This window comes from Rana temporaria, chromosome 8, assembly GCF_905171775.1.
Source record: "Rana temporaria chromosome 8, aRanTem1.1, whole genome shotgun sequence".
Taxonomy (NCBI): Eukaryota; Metazoa; Chordata; class Amphibia; order Anura; family Ranidae; genus Rana; species Rana temporaria.
This window is the reverse complement of record NC_053496.1, coordinates 81,245,880-81,268,396: the sequence shown is the minus strand read 5'-3', so window position 1 is coordinate 81,268,396 and position 22,517 is coordinate 81,245,880. Positions and strand designations below refer to the sequence as shown.

The window sequence follows — 22,517 nt, the reverse complement described above, 5'->3', positions numbered from 1 at the left end:
GCCTGATACAATGGTTTCCAGCTTCCAGGGAATACAACAGGTATTCTAGACACTTACATTTGCCCAAGTTGAATACCTGTTTATTGATCAGGTTTTTGCCTGCTGACTGACCATTTCTCTGCCTGTGGCCTAAACTGACCTATCTGCACATCGAACTTCCTGTGAGACACCAGGCCAGTGAACATGGCATACCTGGGGGCAGCCACATACCAGTAGGCTAGGAGACTACTATAGGTGATGCTATATTTTTATACTACATCATATTCCCTGACCACTAGTATAGAGGTGACCATTACAGTACATTAGTTTTGACACATTTGTTAATTTGTGTGATACACAAGATACAATGTCCAGCATATAATCAGCCCAGACAGCGAAAAAGTCTCACACATGGTATCATCATACTCAGGAGTAGGGGTGGGGTGTAATTCTAGGTATGTAATTCTCGGTATGCCCATGCGCCGTGTGAGAAATATCTTATTAAATTGCCAACCTTATGTAAAAAAATACATTTTCATTTTCTTTCCTGCATTTTCCAAAAACTTGTGGTGAAAAATTAAATTTTCAAAAGACTCACCATGCCTTTCAGAAAATACCCTGGAGTATGTGCTTTCCAAAATGAGGTCATTTTGTGGGTGTATCCATTGTCCTGGTGCTCCCGGGACTTCAAAATGTGTTAAGTAGTCTAGGTTTTGAGCCCTTCTACGTTTCACACATGTAGTATCCCCAAAAAGTGCTACTTTAAAAAACCTGCCATGCCTCCTAATAAATACCTTGGACTGTCTACTTTATAAAAATAAGTCAATACGAGGGGTATTCGTACAGTCCTGGCATTTTAGACCTCAAGAAATTAGATAGGCCATCAGTACATAAGGTTTGATCCATTTTCAAATATATATAGTTTGTGGACTTTCACAAAGACTTAAAAAGGAAGTAAATCTTATTTTAGAAAAAAAAAAAAAAAACCCTGCAAGACAAAGGCATAATGAGCTAGGATGCTTAGCATCCTAGCTCATTATGAATTACTTACCTGAGAACGAAGCCCCCGCAGCGGTCCTCGGACACCTCCTCCGTTACCGCCATGATACCTGGAGTGACTGCTACGGCACTGTGACTGGCCAGAGCAGCGATGACATCACTCCCTCGCATGGCTTGGGAGCCGCCACTAACGGCATGATGCCGTTAGTAGTGGCACGCTCAGTGTGCCTGTGCACCGTTGTCTACGGCACATGAACTGTAGACATCGGTGCCGTCTTTCTTGGAAATATCTCCTTAACCGTGTATTTCTTGCACCTACAGGTAAGCCTTAATCTAGGCTTACCTGTAGGTCAAAGTGGTCTGTAAGGGTTTACAACCACTTTAATATAAGTATACTTATTTGGGGGTTAAATACTGTACCATACTGTACCAATGTGTAAAAAGCCAGCCATGGGTGCCGCACACCTCCAACACTGCGAATTGCTAGTCCCAAACATTCGAGCCAACCTGGCAGGGGTAAGATAAATTCTATGCAAACATTTGTACTGAATCAATCTGTCCCTGCTAGAAACGAAATGCTGAAACGCAGTCCCCCACAGGTCGTCCCAGTCATCTCTGTCCAATCCCGGGGGCCACTGCCTCCCACGCTCTCCTGCAAGGTCCCAACAAAATGTTTGTGTCACAAAAGAGGTCCCTATATAGGCAAGAAACAGGTTTCGATAGTGTATCACTAAAAGTCTGCAATTCCAAGTCACTGGACTCAATGCTAGGGGGTTCCCTCCCAAATTGTGTGTAAAAAGCATGCCTCAATTGGATGTGTGAATTAGGCAAATCAATTAGACTGCAGTGGCGCATGCGCACAGGGGATTCTCGGCTTAGGGCCCGGCAGACGCCGGACCTTGCCGGAAAGAAGTCGCATGCGCGGGAGTGATGACATTGCGGCTCCAGCCACTCACAGCCAGCACTGGAGTCGTGATCTGCCGAGGCAACATGTCAGCTACCTCGGCGTAGACCAGGTAAGTTACCGACGCCTTGTTCTAAGGTAAGTATTTCATAATGAGCTAGTATGCGCTGCATACTAGCTCATTATGCCTTTTGCCTTACAGGTGACCAAAAAAAAAAAAAAAATGTTAGGGGACTATACAACCGCTTTAAATACCACCAAATGAAAGCTCTATTTGTCTCAAAAAATGATAAGCATTTCCTATGGGTACAGGGTTGCATGACTGAGTAATTGTCACTCAAATGCGGCAGCGGTGGTGGGGGGTACGATGAAGCGGTGCTTCCCCTCTTCAGTGGAGCTCTGCTTCTTTAAATACCGCCAAAAGAAAGCTCTATCTGTCTCAAAAAATTATAAGCATTTCCTATGGGCACAGGGTTGCATGACTGAGTATCTGTCACTCAAATGTGATAGCACTGGAATCAGGAAATTGGCCTGGACTGGACGAGGGTGAAAGTGATCGGTATTGAGGTGGTTAAACATGATTCTAATGAGTGACTGCTGTGTGGACATTAGAGTGTAAGCTTATGTGGTGCTTTCTGTACAACACTATGGTATATGTTGGATATCAATATATAACATTTGTGTGTGACTGTGAAGGGGACATTAAACTTAAAGTGTAAGCTCCTGTGGTGCAGAATGATATGTCTTTCAATATTCTGTGTGCAGTTCTCTGGCCTATGTCAGCACTACATAAATGTAACAATAGTTTCTGTGTAGAAATATTATTAAACTGAGGGATTATAAATCTTTCTTTGGAGGTGTTGTGTGATATACTTTTTGCTTTATCTTTATTTCTCTCAGTTGCTTTCACCACAGAGTGCTATAGTATAAAGACATTCTCACTAGAGTTGGTCGTTTAAATAAAGTTGTGTAATACTGGTAAAAAAAAAAAAAAAAAACTGAGCCGCCTGTCTTCCCGGAGCCTTGTCATGACGACATTCATGAAAGCCCAGAGAAAAGCGAGTGATCTATGTACGCCCCGCCCTGTAGCTCCCAACCCCGCCCTCAGTGAGTCAGGCCCGGGCCGGCTGTAAGCGCAAGTGACTCGTTTCCTCTTCACAACACAAGAGCCGCAGTGACAGGCCTGAGCCTCTTCTCTGCTTCCCCCGGAACCACCCCGCCGAAGTCGAGACATCGAGAGCCGCCGCTGCTGCCCTCCGTCCCTTTCCGCCATTCTGCCTCCCTCAATGGCGCTAAAAAGAATACAGAAAGTAAGTGTTATATGGGGCAGCCCCGGGAAACAATGGAGGCCGCTGTATTCGGTGCCCTGTCATCCCCAATGCAGTGCTCTGTAACACCGCCCCCTGCAGGCCGGCACAGGTGAGCTCCCCCACCCCCTTCAAGGATTGGGGTCACCTCACAGTGTGAACTACATGTCTGTGTTCTCAGGAAGACACATTTCTCCAATGACACCCCATTTCCTGTATGACTTGCCTGTTCTCTGCCTTCCATCACCCTTCCTCTGGACATGCCCTTACCTTTTGTGCCCAACACATCCCTCTATAATCCTTCTGTTCTCTGGATATAGTGAAGTCTAACTAAACCCAAGCCAATCATTTATTGCCTTACCATCTATTGCTACTAGCACAGCCATGTCTTCCTGCCTTTCTTCTTGTACTGCCCCCCCCCCCCTGCCCGTGTAATGCCATACTGTTCTCTCCCTCGCCCGTGTAGGGCCATACTGTTCTCTCCCCCCCCCCCCCCCGTGTAGGGCCATACTGTTCTCTCTCCCCCCCCTGCCCGTGTAGGGCCATACTGTTCTCTCTCCCCCCCTGCCCGTGTAGGGCCATACTGTTCTCTCTCTCCCCCCCTGCCCGAGTAGGGCCATACTGTTCTCTCTCCCCCCCTGCCCGTGTAGGGCCATACTGTTCCCCCCCCCCCCCCGCCCGTGTAGGGCCATACTGTTCTCTCTCCCCCCCCGCCCGTGTAGGGCCATACTGTTCTCTCCCCCCCCCCCCGCCCGTGTAGGGGCCATACTGTTCTCTCCCCCCCCCCCCGCCCGTGTAGGGCCATACTGTTCTCTCCCCCCCCCCCGCCCCGTGTAGGGCCATACTGTTCTCTCCCCCCCCCCCCCCCCGCCCGTGTAGGGCCATACTGTTCTCTCCCCCCCCCCCCGCCCGTGTAGGGCCATACTGTTCTCTCCCCCCCCGCCCGTGTAGGGCCATACTGTTCTCTCCCCCCCCGCCCGTGTAGGGCCATACTGTTCTCTCCCCCCCGCCCGTGTAGGGCCATACTGTTCTCTCCCCCCCCGCCGTGTAGGGCCATACTGTTCTCTCCCCCCCGCCCGTGTAGGGCCATACTGTTCTCTCCTCCCCCCCCCCCCGTGTAGGGCCATACTGTTCTCTCCTCCCCCCCCCCGCCCGTGTAGGGCCATACTGTTCTCTCCTCCCCCCCCGCCCGTGTAGGGCCATACTGTTCTCTCCTCCCCCCCCCCCGCCCGTGTAGGGCCATACTGTTCTCTCCTCCCCCCCCGCCCGTGTAGGGCCATACTGTTCTCTCCTCCCCCCCCCCGCCCGTGTAGGGCCATACTGTTCTCTCCCCCCCCCCCCCCCCCCGCCCGTGTAGGGCCATACTGTTCTCTCTCCCCCCGTGTAGGGCCATACTGTTCTCTCCCCCCCCCCCGCCCGTGTAGGGCCATACTGTTCTTTCTCCCCCCCCCCCCGCCCGTGTAGGGCCATACTGTTTTTCCTCCCCCCCCCGTCCGTGTAGGGCCATACTGTTCTCTCTCCCCCCCCGCCCGTGTAGGGCCATACTGTTCTCTCCCCCCCCGCCCGTGTAGGGCCATACTGTTCTCTCCTCCCCCCCCGCCCGTGTAGGGCCATACTGTTCTCTCCTCCCCCCCCCCCGCCCGTGTAGGGCCATACTGTTCTCTCCCCCCCCCCCCCCGCCCGTGTAGGGCCATACTGTTCTCTCTCCCCCCGTGTAGGGCCATACTGTTCTCTCTCCCCCCCCCACCCGTCTAGGGCCATACTGTTCTTTCTCCCCCCCCCCCCCGCCCGTGTAGGGCCATACTGTTTTTCCTCCCCCCCCCCGTCCGTGTAGGGCCATACTGTTCTCTCTCCCCCCCCGCCCGTGTAGGGCCATACTGTTCTCTCCCCCCCCCGCCCGTGTAGGGCCATACTGTTCTCTCCCCCCCCCCCCCCCTAGCCCGTGTAGGGCCATACTGTTCTCTCCCCCCCCCTAGCCCGTGTAGGGACATACTGTTCTCTCCCCCCCGCCCGTGTAGGGCCATACTGTTCTCTCCCCCCCCCCCCTAGCCCGTGTAGGGCCATACTGTTCTCCCCCCCCCGCCCGTGTAGGGCCATACTGTTCTCTCTCCCCCCGTGTAGGGCCATACTGTTCTCTCTCCCCCCCCGCCCGTGTAGGGCCATACTGTTCTCTCCCCCCCCCGCCCGTGTAGGGCCATACTGTTCTCTTCCCCCCCCCCCCCTAGCCCGTGTAGGGCCATACTGTTCTCTCTCCCCCCCCCGCCCGTGTAGGGCCATACTGTTCTCTCTCCCCCCGTGTAGGGCCATACTGTTCTCTCTCCCCCCGTGTAGGGCCATACTGTTCTCTCTCCCCCCCCACCCGTGTAGGGCCATACTGTTCTCTCTCCCCCCCCACCCGTGTAGGGCCATACTGTTCTCTCCCCCCCCACCCGTGTAGGGCCATACTGTTCTCTCCCCCCCCCCCCCAGTAGGGCCATACTGTTCTCTCCCCCCCCCCCCCCAGTAGGGCCATACTGTTCTCCCCCCCCCCCCCCCAGTAGGGCCATACTGTTCTTCCCCCCCCCCCCAGTAGGGCCATACTGTTCTCTCTCCCCCCCCCCCCCTGCCCGTGTAGGGCCATACTGTTCTCTCTCCCCCCCCCCCCCTGCCCGTGTAGGGCCATACTGTTCTCTCTCCCCCCCACCCCCTGCCCGTGTAGGGCCATACTGTTCTCTCTCTCTCCCCCCCCCTGCCCGTGTAGGGCCATACTGTTCTCCCCCCCCCCCCCCCTGCCTGTGTAGGGCCATACTGTTCTCCCCCCCCCCATGTAGGGTCATACTGTTCTCTCGCCCCCCCGTGTAGGGTCATATTTGTGCCCCAGCACTTAAAGCTTACTCACACTGACACATTGAGTTAGAAAATCTAAATGCAGGAGAAGTTATCTGGGAGGAATAATGCACTTTTATGAATGTCTAGATCACTTTTTCCAGGTTCTAAGCCGAGCCGGTCCAAATGAGCTATTCTATTTACTATGTAACTTGGCCACATCATGGGAGCTGTATCGTGATGTGGTAGAGTCAGACACATACAGTATGTTGGAATGTATTCCGCAGCAGTAGGGGCCACGTCTCATTGGCTGGGAAGGAGGAGTGATTTGTGACGTCATTTCCCCCTATTGCCTCCAACAACACTGCTGGGAAGGAGTGACCATGTCACCTCCACTAGCGGGGATTCATCTCGCTGCCTCCAACAATACTTTTGGGAAGAGAACGTTACTTATGAGGTTATTATCCCCACCAGCAGGATTCCCCTCCCTGCTCATACATCTGCCTTCCACAATGCTGCTGTGAAGGAGTGACATTGCCCTCTCTACCAGTGGGATTCCCCTCACTGCCTCCGACAACCCTGCTGGAAAGAGGGAGTGACGTGTCCAGTCACTATCCCACCAGCTGGATTCCCCTCACTCTACATGTGCCACCAGCTTAGAGTACTCTGTTGCTTTAGGAACTGGAGTCACAGGCCAGTAACATCACTTGAAGCAGTGGTGTACTTACCGCAGGGTTCGACAAATCCCGGGCGCCAGGTCGCCATGGCGACTAGAAATAGGGTCCTGGCGACTTGGCTTGGAAGGGGGGCAAAAAAAAAAAAATGTTTTTGTTTTGTGAGCTGGTGCCATCTGGTGGTCAGCCGTTGGTATTACAAGTTATTACCACCATATGTGTAAGCTGGCGCCATCTGGTGGTGGCCGTTGGTATTACAAGTTAAGCATTACAAGTTAAACAGCAATTCTAATGTTATTTTTCACTATTTTCACTGCCATCTTCTTCCCTCTAATTACAACTCCCAAACATTATATATATTTTTATTCCTAACACCCTAGAGAATAAAATGGCGATCGTAAAGTTATCCCCATTTTTTTATATATATATTATGAAAGATAATGTTACGCCGAGTAAATTCATACCCAACATGTCACGCTTCAAAATTGCGTCCGCTCGTGGAATGCCGACAAACTTTTACCTTTTAAAATCTTCGACGTTTAAAAAAATCTACAGGTTGCATGTTTTGAGTTACAGAGGAGGTCTAGAGCTAGAATTATTGCTCTCGCTCTACCAATCGCTGCGATACCTCACGTGTGGTTTGAACACCGTTTACATATGCGGGCGCTGCTCACATATGTGTTCGCTTCTGTGCACAAGCTCGTCCGGACGGGCGCGTTTTCTGGCTCCTAACTTTTTTACCTGGCTCCTAGATTCCAAGCAAATTTGTCAAACCCTGACTTACCGTCATGCCCACCCCACAGAGAGGAGCCTCATTTGTGGAGACAACGCAGCAAAAAAAAAAGCTATGTAATGGGCAATTTAAAAAATTGTAAAGAGGGCTATAAGACTTGTACTGTTGGGTTGGCCTGTTACCGTGCTCAGGGGTCAACATACACAACTACTTTAATATGTTTATTGCACTGAATAACCCAATTTAGATTGCAGACGGTGACTCAATTTTTATTATGTTATTGATTGAATCCCCTTGGCGGCAGACCTGTGCGAGTACACCAGCTAAACGGCAGAATAATGTGTTTTGCAAAGTGTAGTGCCTGCGTAGACTTGTGGCTATTTTTACACATCTAGTAGTTTGTCAACACCCATATATCTTGTTCTGCTAAAGAGCTGTGTACTAGTTGTGTTTTCTTTTTTTTTTTAGGTCTTTAAAGATGAATTCCAGGAAGTGAAGCCATGCTATGTGCTTGATTTACTAAAACCGGAGAGTGCAGCTCTGCATAGAATCCAGTCAGGTTCCAGGGTTTTTTTTTTTTTTTTTTGTCAAAGCTTTATTGAACAAGTTAAGTTTAGAAGCTGATTGCCATCATGCAAGGCTGAACCAGATTTTACAATCTGCTTCTAACTTCACCTTGTTAATTTTAGCTGGAAGCTGATTGGTTTCTATTTTAGAGCTGCACTAATTTTTGCACTCCAGTTTTAGTAAATCAACTCTGAGTTAAAGTGACATTATAGTGTGTTGTTACACTGTGGTTTTTCAGTGTAGCCCTGATGTTCCTCTTTTCGGGTGCCCTGCTGGCACTCCACGGCCCTTTCTCCTGCCTAGTGCCACCATAGTAAGCAGCTTGCTATGGGGGCACCTGAACAGGCTTGCTCCCAAGCCACTGCTCTGTGTGTTCATTCACACATGGGGAATGGCTCGGCCGCCCACACTCTCTCCTCATTGGCTGCAATTAACTTTAGAGGGAGACAATGGCTACCACTGCCATGTCAGCCAATAAGGAGGTAGACCCGAAGCTGTTGAGCATATCGCAGGATCAGGCTCAGGTAAGTATTAGGAGGGGGTTGGCAGTACTACTGTTCACAGCCTTTACAACCACTTGAACTGCAAGGAGCTGTATGACATTTTCTGGACTAATCACTATTCTCTACGTTTTAAAAACGTTATTGCTTTGGCGAAAGACATTGTGGGATCTGAGAGGAGAGAGAGGCACACAGAGCAGCTATGCCCTCCCCTGCCCATTCACAAAAGCCTTTGTATTTTGTGTATGTGTTAACATAATACCAAGACTTCTGTTACTGGGCAGTAGGAGGGAAGGGGTGTGCATAGCAGCTGTAGCGACTCTTCTGTTCAAGATGCAAAGCTCAGAAGGATCATTGTCACTCTTCAGGAACTACAGCAATGGGTGTCCTCTGGGAATATTATAAAACTGTCAGATATAAATAATATAGCTAAGCCCAGGAGGTGTCGTGCACCTCGCTGGACTGAACTCATAGACCCCTTTCATGCTGAGGCATTTTTCAGGTGCTAAAGGGCTAAAAATAGCGCCTGTAAAACGCATGCAGCCCAAGTGCTTTCACACTGAAGCGCTATGCTTGCAGAACGTTGGAAAAAGTTCTGCAAGCAGCATTGTTGGTGCGGGTTTAGGATCGCTGTATACACCGCTCCTCTACCGCCCCAGCCCATTGAAATCAGCAGAGGCACTTTTCGGACGCATTTAATTCTTTCTTCAGCCACTAGCGGGTTTAAAAGTCTAAATCTAGCGGCGCTTTACAGCTAGCGCGGCCCGCTGGCAGTGTGAAAGGGATCATAGTGTTCTGCCTTTTTTTTTTTTTTTACAATGGAGTGAAATTCCTAAAAAATCGGCATTAAATTGGCTTTAACAACTCAAATTTGTCCTTTTTGTAAGATGGTTCTAGAACAATTTTTTTTCCTTTTGTTGAGTTTGAACATCTTCTTCGTCTAAACACCCAGAAACTAGTAAAAACACTGTGTGTGTGTGTGTGTGTGTGTGTGTGTGTGTGTGTGTGTGTGTGTGTGTGTGTGTGTGTGTGTGTGTGTGTGTGTGTGTGTGTGTGTGTGTTAGCTTGTAGAAGAAACCTTTCTGTTGCGGTTTCTAAGTAGTGCTGGCTCATGAGTGATTCTAGACAGATGATTGATGGCGGAGATTATTTACTGGTGCAGAGATGAGTTTGCTAAGTGTACTACTAACCTATGACAACCAGTCAGAACACACTACAGCAGTTCATCTAATTAGTGTGTTAATAGCTATAACGCTACTTTCACACTGGGGCACGGATATGTTGGCTGTAAAGCACCGCTAATTTTAGCATCGCTTTACCGCTGTAATAGTGGCGTGCTTTTAACCCCCACTACTGGACGGAAAAAAGGTTTCAAAGCACTTCGGCAGCGGTGCCCATTGATTCCAATAGCAGGGGCGGTGGAGGATCGGTGTTTTCACCGCCCAAAAGATCAAAAACTTCTACTTACTCTTAGCCCCATATAGGACCGGTTCACATCAGAATCGCACAGGAGCGATGTCTGCTTTTTTTTTGCGATTCCTGTGTGTTCCCATGTAGTGTGACTTTGCAGCTTAATCGTTTGAATGGGCTGCAAATTGCTTTGGAATGCAGAAAAATTGGTGCATGCACTACTTGTTCAAAAATGTGCCACAACAAATTGCATGGTACTGCCGCTGTGGAACAATGCGATTTTGATGCCTGTATATGTACTGCTTTTGCATTTAGGGTTCTGTTAACATTACTTTGGCACCTGCAGCAGATGGCAAAGGTGGTGCAGGAAACGGTCACGGAACGCACCTTTCCCGGATCACGTTCTGTATGAACCTGCTCTTAGATTTCACTCAGATTGTCTTCTATCTTCTCTAAATGCAGCAAAACGGTCTACAAAGATAAAGGTTCAATTTAAATTGGGCCATTGAAAATCCATTAGCTGCTTTTAGGCCTCATGTACATTCCAACTCGTGCTGTGTGCGCCTATGGATGCAGGCAGTGCAGCTCAAAATGGAGTTCAAGCAAGTAGCTTTCTAGGGAGGCACTGGGAGAAGATGAGCCAGGTGTGTCAGTGGGGGGAACCCCTAGAAGAGGAGGTTCAGGCCTGCTGTGCAATTTCTATTTCGCAGAGCAATGAAGTGTAATATGTTTAAAAAAAAAAAAAAAAAAAAACGTTACTATCACTTTAATGCATTCCCTGCATTAAGTTAAAAAAAATTCTGATAGATGTGCAAGTCCTCCTCCTCATACATGCTTGCCGGAGTCCTATCTCAATCCAGCACTGTGCCATCTATAGACGTGGTGGTCTCTGTTCTTACAGGATTTGTCAGACAGAACCTGTGATAAGAAAGCTGGAGGCAGGGTCGTGCAATGCTGTGTTTCTACGGACACACAAAGCAGGCCTTGGGAACGCACACATCTTGCTATATGAGCACGCACATTGCAGGTCACAATTTCTTGTCGCAATTGCGACCGGGCGCCCAGATTTTGTCGAGGCCTGCTTTAATGGGATGGCTGAGGTGGCATTGACACAACAAGGTGAGGGATGTGGCAGGAGCAGGTAAGTGGATGCCCGCGAACAGGCGCTGCCATGGTGAATCTGAAATTACATGTTCTCTTTAATTGTAAGGACTTATTCTTGCTGGTAGTTGGAATATTTAACCACTTCAATACAGGGCATTTTCACCCCCTTCAGTCCAGGCCAATTTTTTTGTTTTCAGCGCCGTTGCATTTTGAATGACAATTGTGAAGTCATCCAAATCTGTACTCAAATTACATTTTTTTTTTTTTTTATGTATTTATTTTTTCCCCCACAAATGGAGCTTTCTTTTCGTGGTATTTGATCACCTCTGCGGTTTTTATTTTTTGCGCTATAAACAAAAGAAAAAATGACAAGTTTGAAGAAAAACACAATATTTCCCCCTCAGTTTATTGTATTCTTCGTCCTTGGCTGTGTGTGGTGGACATTGCAGCCGCCAGGCATGTGCATCGGCTCCCGAGTGATGCGGCGGGCACGCACATGCCCCCTAGAAGGAAGAGAAGGCCAGGATGGGAGATCCCTCCTGCGGACGTCATATAGCTGGGATGGGACATGGTTAATATTTGCAAACAAATTGAAGGTTTCCTGTTTAGAATAACAAACTGTCAGGGCAGTAAAACGGCGATATCAACCAATTTTAGGTTAATCGCACATAGTTGCTTTACTCAAATTCTTTTATTTTAAACCATAACATATTCTTGTTTTTGTTTAAACATCAATGTTTTTAGTAACTGAAGTGCATAAACAAAATGTATCTTTGAAAAAACAAGCAAACGCAAGAACTTAAAGCGGTTCTCCACCCTGAAGTGGAGTCCCGCTGATCGGAACCCTCCCCCCTCCGGTGTCACATTTGACACCTTTCAGGGGGGAGGGGGGTGCAGATACCTGTCTAAAGACAGGTATTTGCACCCACTTCCGGCCCGGCATTCACGGGCAAAAGACGGGCATTCCGTCACATCCCGTCACCCCCCCGTTGTGTGCTGGGAACACTTGGCTCCCAGCACACAGCGGGAGCCAATCGGCGGGCGCGGCGCGACTCGCGCATGCGCCGTAGGGAATCGGGCAGTGAAGCCGCAGCGCTTCACTTCCTGGTTCCCTCAGCGTGGATGGCGGGGGGAGCAGCAGAGAGACGAGCGATCGCTCGTCCTCTGCTGTGATCGGCGCTGGACTCCAGGACAGGTAAGTGTTCTAATATTAAAAGTCAGCAGCTGCAGTATTTGTAGCTGCTGGCTTTTAATATTTTTTTCCCATGGCACATCTGCTTTAAATTGAATTCAATGTACAGTAAGGGCCCTTTCACATGTACGGATCCCGTAAGGATCCGTACATTTATCATATGCTTGCTCAGCGGGGATCGCCCTGTCAGATCTCCGCTCTGCTTTATGGGGGGATCGGATGAACATGGACCGTCTGTCCGTGTTCATCCGATCCGCAGATGGATGAAAAAATAGGATCCGTACATGTGAAAGGGGGCCTAACTGACAAAAGTGAGTTCATCCCTCACATTTTCGTAAACATGTTATATCTTTTCATGTGAGAACACGAAGAGTTGGTTCACACTGGGGCGACTTGGGATCCGACTTGAAGTCGCCTCAAGTCGCCCCAAGTGGCGCTGTCGAGAAAAACAATGCAAGTGAATGGGAGCGGTGTTAATACACACGACTCGAGTCGCTCCAACTTCAAAAAAAGTTCCTGTACTACTTCAATCCGACTTGTAGGCGATTTGTACCCATTGATTTCAATGGAAGTCGCCTCCAACTCTGATCCAAGTCTGATCACTGTCTTAACTGAAGCGACTTTCCAGGAAGATAACATACATTTCTCAGGCAAACCCCTCCCTCCCCTAGAGCCGATTGTTGTTTGATTGGCCACTGGAAAGTCTCCTGTCCTGGAGACGACTTCAAGTCGTGTTGTAAATCGCCCCAGATCGCCCTGTGGTTCATGCTCAAGTCGTGTCGGAGTCGCCTCTGAAAGTCGCGCTGGAAGTCGTGTCGCCCTAGTGTAAACCGACTCTGAAGAAATGACACTTTGCTACAATGTAAAGTAGTGAGTGTACAGCTTGTATAACAGTGTAAATTTTCTGTCCCCCTCAAAATAACTCCACACACAGCTATTAATGTCTAAACCGCTGGCAACAAAAGTGAGTAAACCCCTATATGAAAATGTCCATATTCGGCCCAAAGTTTGAATATTTTGTGTGGCCACCATTATTTTACAGCACTGCCTTAACCCTCTTGGGCATGGAGTTCACCAGAGCTTCACATCGTGCCACTGGAGTTTTTATATATTTTTGGGGGATATTTATTATAGCAAAAAGTAAAAAAATATTGCATTTTTTTCAAAATTGTCGCTCTATTTTTGTTTATAGCGCAAAAAATAAAAACCGCAGAGGTGATCAAATATCACCAAAAGAAGGCTCTATTTGTTTGGGAGCCCCATCGCACGACCGCGCAATTGTCAGTTAAAGCGACACAGTGCCGAATCGCAAAAAGGGCCTGGTCCTTTACCTGCATTTTGGTCCGGGTCTTAAGTGGTTAAGGGAGGAATAAAGCTCTGTGCCGAAGGATTACAAGGTTTATAAGCTGCTTAGAATGTTTCACTTTCTTTTTTACTACTTGCCCTTCCTCCTCAGACTTACAGATGCATTCATACAATAGATTTGCAAAACCATGGGATAAAGGAATATTCCTGAACTTTGTTTCGTCTCCTGGTTACTGTGAGGGTGATTTGGGATACCGTCTAATCGGGAATCCCTCTCCCAGACACTACTACTTTTGCGCAAACCAATCTATATATGCAATTTTATTTTTTAACAAAAATATGTAGCAGAATACAAATTGGCCTAAATTGATAAAGAAATTTTGATGATTTATAGCAAAAAGTAAACACTATTTTTTTTTTCTTTTTGTGTGTTTATAGTGCAAAAAATAAAAATTGCAGCAGTGATCAAATGCCACCAACAAGCTCTATTTGTTTGGGTACAAAGTTGCATGCCCACACACTTGTCAGTTAAAGCAGCACAGTGCTGTATCACAAAAAATGGCCTGGTCTTTAAAGAGGAACTGCATTCTGCTCACATTTGTATTAAAACATCTTTGCCATTCTGAAGCTTCTCTCCATCCACTTTGTTTGTTTTATATATACTGTGTTTCTGTACTTGCCAGATATGCTGCATACTGTACTTAAAGTATCGGCATGATAACCAGGCAGCTAGTAATTTAAGTCGCTGTCCTACAACTTGCAGATGAGCTAGTCACTTCAAAGCCGGAACTCCAGAATTGTGTAGTTGTGCTTAAAGCCATTGGCTCAAATAGCATTCTGGAAGAACTGGTTTTAGCAAATGCAAAAAAAAATTTAATGCACTGGGGAAAAAAAACTCTACTAATATTTAGAGTCTCACTATAACATGTTGAGCCAGGAATTTTTTTTTGATTTGCCTCTAAGGATCAATGAGTTATTTTTCATTGTTATACTATTGCTAAAAAAAAAATTAACGTAACTTTTATTTGCCTACTGTTGAATAGTTTTTCTTATGAGATACGATAATCCAGGGTTTGACAAATTTTGCTTGGAATCTAGGAGCCAGCTAAAAGTTAGGAGCCAGAAAACGCACCCCGTCCCGACGAGCTTACGCGCAGAAGCGAACACATACGTGAGAAGCGCCCGCATATGTAAACGGTGTTCAAACCACACATGTGAGGTATCGCCGCGATTGGTAGAGCGAGAGCAATAATTCTAGTCCTCCTCCTCTGTAACTCAAAACATGCAACCTGTAGATTTTTTTTAAACTTTGCCTATGAAGATTTTAAAGGGTAAAAGTTTGTCGGCATTCCACGAGCGGACCCAATTTTGAAGCGTGACATGTTTGGTATGAATTTACTCGGCGTAACATTATCTTTCATAATCTTAAAAAAAAATGGGGATAACTTTACTGTTGTCTTATTTTTTTAATTAAAAAAAGTGTAATTTTTTCCCAAAAATGTGCGCTTGTAAGACCGCTGCGCAAATACGGCGTGACAAAGTATTGCAACGATCGCCATTTTATTCTCTAGGGTGTTAGGATAAAAAATATATATAATGTTTGGGGGTTCTAATTAGAGGGAAGAAGATGGTAGTGAAAAATAGTGAAAAATTACATTAGAATTGCTGTTTAACTTGTAATGCTTAACTTGTAATACCAACGGCCACCACCAGATGGCGCCAGCTCACACATCTGGTGGTAATAACTTGTAATACCAACGGCTCACCACCAGATGGTGCCCACCTTCCAAGCCAAGTCGCCAGGACACCATTTTTTTTTTTTTTTTTTTTTTTTTGCATTATATTATCTCAATCGCGCACGTACCTGTGATGCACAAAGAAATGTGCATGCCTTTTTTTCTGTAGCAAGGCACTGCCATTTAAATCCCAATGTCATCTGAGAGCACATTGTAACAAATTGCAATGCATTTTGGCGCAGGATTATATAAAAAAAAAAAGAGAAAATGGGGCTATGCACTTTGCCATTTTTCACTCATTGAAACAAATGTGCTCCCATAAACATGATGTGCAAAAAATTGCACATTAGAGCTGCACGATGAATCGTTATTGCGTGTTTGATTTTTCTCATTGCGATCTTGACAAAGTGTTTCCCGGTCTTTTGTATGCAGAGAATTCTCTCTTCTCTCAGCAAAGTCCTGGCAGTCTGCCAAGTTTTTTTTCAACATTCAGTGGAACATTAAGTCTAAACATTGTAACAATTTGTCTTTTACATTAAAGGAAAAGACTTCTGTATGTAAATTGGGAATCTTTAAAGCGGAGCTCCGCCGTTAAAAAAAAAAAATAAAATAAATGAAAAGCCAGCAGCTACAAATACTGCAGCTGCTGACTTTAAAAAAAAAAAAAATGGACACTTGCCTCTCCTGGAGTCCAGCGACGTCAGCGACCCCCCCCCCCCCCCCCACACTGTAATGTCCACATTCCCCCACTGCAGTGGCGTCACTACGGTTGGTGTCACCCGCTGCAAAAGAAAATGGTGTCCCCCCTCAGTACAGACACCCCATAGTAGTGCAGACCTCAGACAATAACCCCCCCCCCCCCCCCCGGTAGTGCAGACCTCAGACAGCGGCGTGTGTCCCTCGAGCGCCGGCTCCTCCTCTGTGGGTGTAAACAGAGGAGGGCCGCCGCAGGGTGTTCCAAGATGGGCGTGGCTCCAGAGCTAGGTCGAAGCCGCGGCCTTTCCTAATGCTATGGCAGCAATCCACGGATCGCATAGTGTGCCGATCCGAAGGGGGTGACCCATTCGGATCAATGGTGATCTGTTGCACCACTACCGTCCTCACTGGTCCCCTGCTGTGTACTGGGAGCCGTGTGTAACCCAGAACACAATGGGAGGGGGGGGGGGGAGGAGGAGAGGGATGCACTACCCGCAGGTCCCCAGAGTGTTTTCCTAGAAGTGGTTGCAAATACCTTAGACAGGTATCTGCACCCCCCCTCAGTGCCCATCTGTGCCACCCATAAGTACCCATCAGTGATGCCTATCAGTGCTGCATACCAGTGCAAACTTACTTTTTTTTTTTTTTTTTTATTAGATATAAAGTACATACAATATCACAATCAAGTAGCCTATTCCGGCCTAAAAAGATCTACAGAAATACTTTATTTTCCAGTTTTTAAGAGAAATAAAAAAATGAGCCCAACCCACCCACCCTGTTCTCTCCTTTGTCGCGCTACCTGCTCTATACCATCCTTTCTGCAAATCTCTGTCAGCTTATATTTTAACCGATCTTGCCTTTTCAGTTTAAATCCCCCTTCTCCTTCCTCCCCCATAAATCTTAGCTGTTCTGCATAATAAATATCATTTACAAAAAAAATTAACAGAAAAAAATAAACTTAATTTTTTTCACAATTTTCGGTCTATTTTTAGTTGTTACGCAAAAAAATAAAAATTGCGGAGGTGATCAAATACCACCAAAGGAAAGCTCTATTTGTGGGGACAAAATGATAAAAAAATGTTTGGGTACAGTGTAGCATGACCGCAATTGTCATTCAAAGTGTGACAGCGCTGAAAATTAGCTTGGGCAGGAAGGTGCGTAAGTGCCTGGTATGGAAGTGGTTAATGAATTAAAATAAATTAAAATAACCAGTAAAGTTAGCTTTTTTTTTTTTTGTGTATAATGTGAACGATTTAACGTTGGGAGAATCGTGATCTAAGCAAAAAAGGGCTTTCACACTGGAGCGGTGCGCTAGCAGGACGGTAAAGAGTCTTGCTAGCAGCATCTTTGGAGCAGTGTGCAATACCACTCCTGCCCATTGAAATCAATGGGGCACCACTACTATACCGCTGGCAAAGTGCCTTTGCGGTGGTTTTTAACCCTTTTCTCAGCTGCTAGCGGGGGTAAAACTGCCCTGCTTGCAGCCGAATAGCATTGCAAAATTGACGGTAAAGTGACGCTAAAAATGGCGCCTCTTTACCGCCAACGCCTTCCCCGCCCCAGTGTGAAAGGGGCAAATGGATAAGAATAGGTCAATAACCTGGCTATACTATACAGGCTACAGTTAAACTCTTTAGTGACTTTGTATTGAGAAAATTATAGATCGTCATTGACATCATCTTTACACACTTGCTGCCCAGGGCAGTTTTTTTAATCCTTCACACAATTGTTAAAATTGGCATTCTTGCTAGGAAATTGCCTAGAACCTCCAAACAGTATATATTTTCTGAAAGCTCTGGAGAATAAAATGGTGGCTGTAGCAATGTTATGTCCCATTACATTTTGTACAGCTGTTTGTTACAAATGTTTAGAAAAAATACACTGCGTGTGCCTGTGACATGGTAACAAGCTATGGTACACATTTTTCATAGGTGACATTTTAGAGGCCTTCATGATACTGCATGTGTGGCACAATCACTGTTTATATGTGTGTGTGTGTGTGTGTGTGTGTGTGTTTGTGTGTGTGTGTGTTTTTTCATTTCACTTTATTGTTCTCACAAGGGGGGCTACCCCCCTATGTGGTAGTTTTTAAGCAGGTAATGGTGCTTTGTATGGAGACAGCGGTGTCTATTGGTCTCCCAATGTTTCCTCTGTCCTCCAAATAGGGCAGATGTTAAAATAATTTTCACCCAGCTTTGAGATTCTTTTTATTGTATGATCATTTAAAAAGGGGTGAAGATTGAATTTGTAGATTAGAAATTACTCTGGATGAAAGCCCTGTAGAGGCCACAACATTTAAAGATTAAATTACTTTTTTACACAAATGGCTTTTATTTCTGTCTATCCAGTCCTGAGATTTACACTGTCTGTCAGACGGCACTGCCCTTTGTACGGCATCTTATTCTCAGCTGTATTTGATTAACATGATCAGGTCTCCTCCCCATCGCCACCCTGCACAGTAAGGCCAGGTTCGCACCAGTACAGCTGCGATTTGTTAAGATTTTTCAGTGTGACTTGGTTTCATTTTCGATGCTACATTTCTTGGTAGTGAAAGGAGACTGGATGCTGGTTAAAGTGGAACTTCAGTAATTTTCATGCTTTCCATCTATTAAATATTCTGCCCTTTTGTTTTTACTTTGGATAGTAAACCTTTTTTTTTGTTTCCCCTGCCAGTAAATACCTTATACTGCTCACTTCCTCTTTCTTGTCTGATAAAAAGCCTAGGCTTATGACGTGCACAGCTCTCTCACTTTAGTGAGAGTTTGCCCGACAGGGAGGATGGATGAGTCACAGGAGGGCCAATGAGAGCTGCAGAGCTGGAGGTATGTGTAAATCCAGGAAGTGAACAGGCAGCAGCAGCCAGACTTGGTAGCGGTAGATTTCTGCAGCATATTTGACAAGTACAGAATCGCAGTAAATATAAAAAGTGGCAAAATTACAATTTATGAGAGCAGAATGCAGGAGCCTTAACCTGCAAATGCACACCAAAAATGCATCTACCTGCGTTTTCATTGAAGTCTATAGGGTAAAAATCACACTGCAGTCGCATTAAAGTAGCACCGGTCCATTTTCCAAAAAAATGCTTTGTGCTGCATTGATGTGGGAAACGCAGTGAATATCGTCATTTTCATGCAATTCTGTGACTCAAGTCGCATCTGAAATCTCATTGGTGTGAACGAGTTCTAAAAGGGGTAGCTTGGTGCTGTACACTTCTATCAAGATGCTCTCTGTACTGTAGCACAACTGATTGGCTGCTTGTGCTCTTTCTGCCTCCCCTACACTGCAAGTCAGATTATGGGTATATGGGGTGTGTCGGCCAATGGGAAGGGGTTTTGCTGGGAGGAGCCTGATGATCACTGTTTTGTGCCACCTGAACGGCTGTCTGGGTGAATGTGTGTTGTGCTGCCCGGGCTGCTAGGCCAGAGTTTGGGCCTATCCCGGGTACATCTGGCTGCTAGGCTGTTTGAGGGGCCTATCCAGAAGCAAGAGGGCAGTGCAGAGTTGGTATTGCGGCTTGCGGTCCAACCAGAATTGACGGTCCTGCTGGCCAGAGAACCTGTCTTGGTTGGAGGTAGAAGGGAAGCTGTCATCAGAAAGGTACCGACCACCTTATTATCAGGGACCACTGTGAGTAGCTGATGCAAGTTCCGGAGCAGTATTCTCACTGACCGGGGATGGCGAAGAATAGGAAAACTTCAGGTATCAAGCCAGGCTCCCAGGCAGCGGAGGTGACACTTGCAGAGCAGCCTTGTGTGTCAAGCCAAGGACCGAGCTGACCAGTGGGGTGAAGCTTAACTGCTTGCCGACCAGCCGCCGCAGTTATACGGTGGCAGGTCCGCTCTGCTGGACGAGATCACGTAGATCTACGTCATCTCGCCGTTCAGCCAATAGGTGCACACGCGCCCTACGCTCACCCCCTGACGCGCGTGCCTGGCGGGCGCTATCACCTCCGGGCACCCGCGATTGCTCGTTACAGAGCGAGAACCGGGAGGTGTGTGTGTGTGTGTATATAAACACACAGTTCCCGGTCTTGTCGGGGAGAAATTACTTATCGTCTGTTCATACAATGCATGAACAGCGATCTGTCATTTCCCCTTCAGTTAGAACACACCCAGGGAACATAAGTAACCCCTTCCCTGCCAGTGGCATTTTTTATAGTAATCCAATGCATTTTTATAGCACTGATCGCTATAAAAATGCCAATGGTCCCAAAAATGTGTCCGCCATAATGTCGCAGTACCAATAAAAATCGCTGATCGCCGCCATTACTAGTAAAAAAAATATTAATAGAAATGCCAAACTATCCCCTATTTTGTAAACGCTATAACTTTTGCGCAAACCAATCAATACACGCTTATTTGTGATAATATTTTCTTTTTTTTTACGAAAAATATGTAGAATACGGTCTAAACTAAGGAAAACACTTTTTTTTTTTTTTTTTTTTTCCCTTATATAGATTTTTGGGGGATATTTATTATAGCAACAAGTAAAAAATATTCATTTTTTTTTTTTATTTAAATTGTGGCTCTGTTTATAGCGCAAAAACTAAAAACCACAGAGGTGATCAAATACCACCAAAAGAAAGCTATTTGTGGAAAAAAAAGGACGCCAATTTTGTTTGGGAGCCACGTCGCACGACCGCGCAATTGTCAGTTAAAGCAACGCAGTGCCGAATCGCAAAAAGTGGCCTGGTCATTGACCAGCAATATGGTCCGGGGCTGAAGTGGTTAAGAAGTGCCAAGCTAGGGACCCAGCAGAGAAGCTGGGGTGATGCTTGAGGAAGATACTACAGTGAAGATTGGAAGAGCTCACAGGATTCAGGGGCAGGGAATCGTCGAATGAGAGACTGGGAGCTCAGTAGGCTGAGAGAGATTGTAGTGGGAGTGAAAAGAACTGTTACACTTTGGGTTAAAGACTGTTGCCATAGGAGAGAGTGACCCTACACATGCAGATGTGGTGTCTTGCTGGATTCCTTTCCCCGCATGGCTGTCCTCCTGTAGAAGTCTGAGTCTATTTGACATTGCAACTTCCTAAGGGTGTCCTGGCTCTAACCCCTCTCCCACTGTTCTGTTAAGAGAAATAAATATTTTTTGCATTCAAGAAGTGTCTGGCACCCATTAATTTACCCTACATTACACCCTCTATGCCTTGCAACCCACTCTATACAGAAGGATGTTGGATTTCTCTGTCCGTGGAGGTTCTCATTAGACTGAAAGGGGGCCTGGGACATGCATGCATACCTACCTTGGATCTGTAAAATAAATAAAAATGTATACCCTGTACAGAGAAGGAAAGCTTGAAGTATTTAGCAAAACCCTGGCAATTCTGAAGTGGTTTCTTTTTGCTAGAAAATTGCTTGGAACCCCCAAACATTTTAAATAATATTATTAATAATAATAATAATAATCATCTATATATTTTCAACTTTATTGCTATCACGGGATGAGTTTGGTGGTCTTAGACCCCATATACCTCCTCCCTGGCCTCCAAAGCAACAGATCAAGCTTGTAAACATTACAAAGCAAAACCAGAAGCAGGGGGGATAAAGTAATAGTGTACTAATTTCGTTTTTTTTCATGTCAGCTGCGCTTTAAGAATGTGTGATTTTAATTAGAGTTCCTGTAGATCAAGCCTTTTTTTTTACTAGTGATTTTCAAGGGGTTGTATACCCCTTAAACAAGAAACTCCGCAAGGCAAAGGCATAATGAACTAGCATACTAGCTCATTATCAATTACTTGCCTTAGATGGAAGCCCCCGCAGCGGTCCTCGGACATGTCCTCCGTCGCTGCCATGATACTTGGAGTGACTTCCGGGTATCGGCGCAGTTATACACCCACCCAATAGAATTGCACATCACTTATAGTTCAGTTAGATATGCAAGCCCTTTTCAAGACGATGGGGCAAAGATTGCAAAGGATAGTATTTTCCAGCAGGGATCCCCCAATTCTAATTTTGAGAAGGGTATAAGCTTGTCTGGTGCAGGCAGGTGTTTTTGAAGAGAATTAACCCCCCCCCATAAGTTATAACTGACAGTCACTGTTCAATCTTGTACTCCTTAATTTAGGTCGGTTTTGTTATTCTGGAGGCTTGGACGGTAACACCAGGCATAATTGCTATTGAGACTGCTGTTCTGGTTACATTACCCAGGAGTCTAGGACGTAGTGTTGCTTCAGGCATTTTAAAGTGGATCTGAGACTTTGTAATGTGAGGATCATCCAGAGGGCCATCGCACAGTGTTCAGTTCCCAGTAACTATTTGTTTGCCCTGACACAATTACAGTGGTAGTACAGAGGCGGGGAATCTTGTATATCCTGACATTTTTTTTATTTTTTTTTTATTTGACTTTATTGGTTTATAATTGCATCTTAACAAAAGCTCACATAGCCTATGCTACTGCACAAAATGAAGTAAGATATAAATGGATACAACTTTAAGAACTGTGCCGTAATTTGGTCAAAGTGGTTGTAAACAACCTGCTAAAAAAAAATTATGAACAAAGCATATCCTTGGTGAGTACTTGCCTCAATCCAAAGTGCTGAATGAATTACATTTTTCTCTATCTGCATGACTCGCTGCTAAAATGTTTTCTCTAAAGCTACTTTCAC

General features: G+C 46.2%; 1 protein-coding gene across 1 annotated transcript in view; it reads left to right on the top strand.

Annotated features, from left to right (window-relative positions):
- Window positions 1-2,982: 2,982 nt before the first annotated feature.
- The window catches only part of UBE2D1 (ubiquitin conjugating enzyme E2 D1), a 47,838-nt gene continuing 28,303 nt past the window's right edge, over window positions 2,983-22,517 (top strand). The window contains exon 1 of the mRNA XM_040362079.1: window positions 2,983-3,192. Within this exon, the coding sequence (XP_040218013.1) occupies window positions 3,169-3,192 (24 nt within the window). The 5' untranslated portion in view covers window positions 2,983-3,168. The remainder of the gene's footprint in view (window positions 3,193-22,517) is intronic.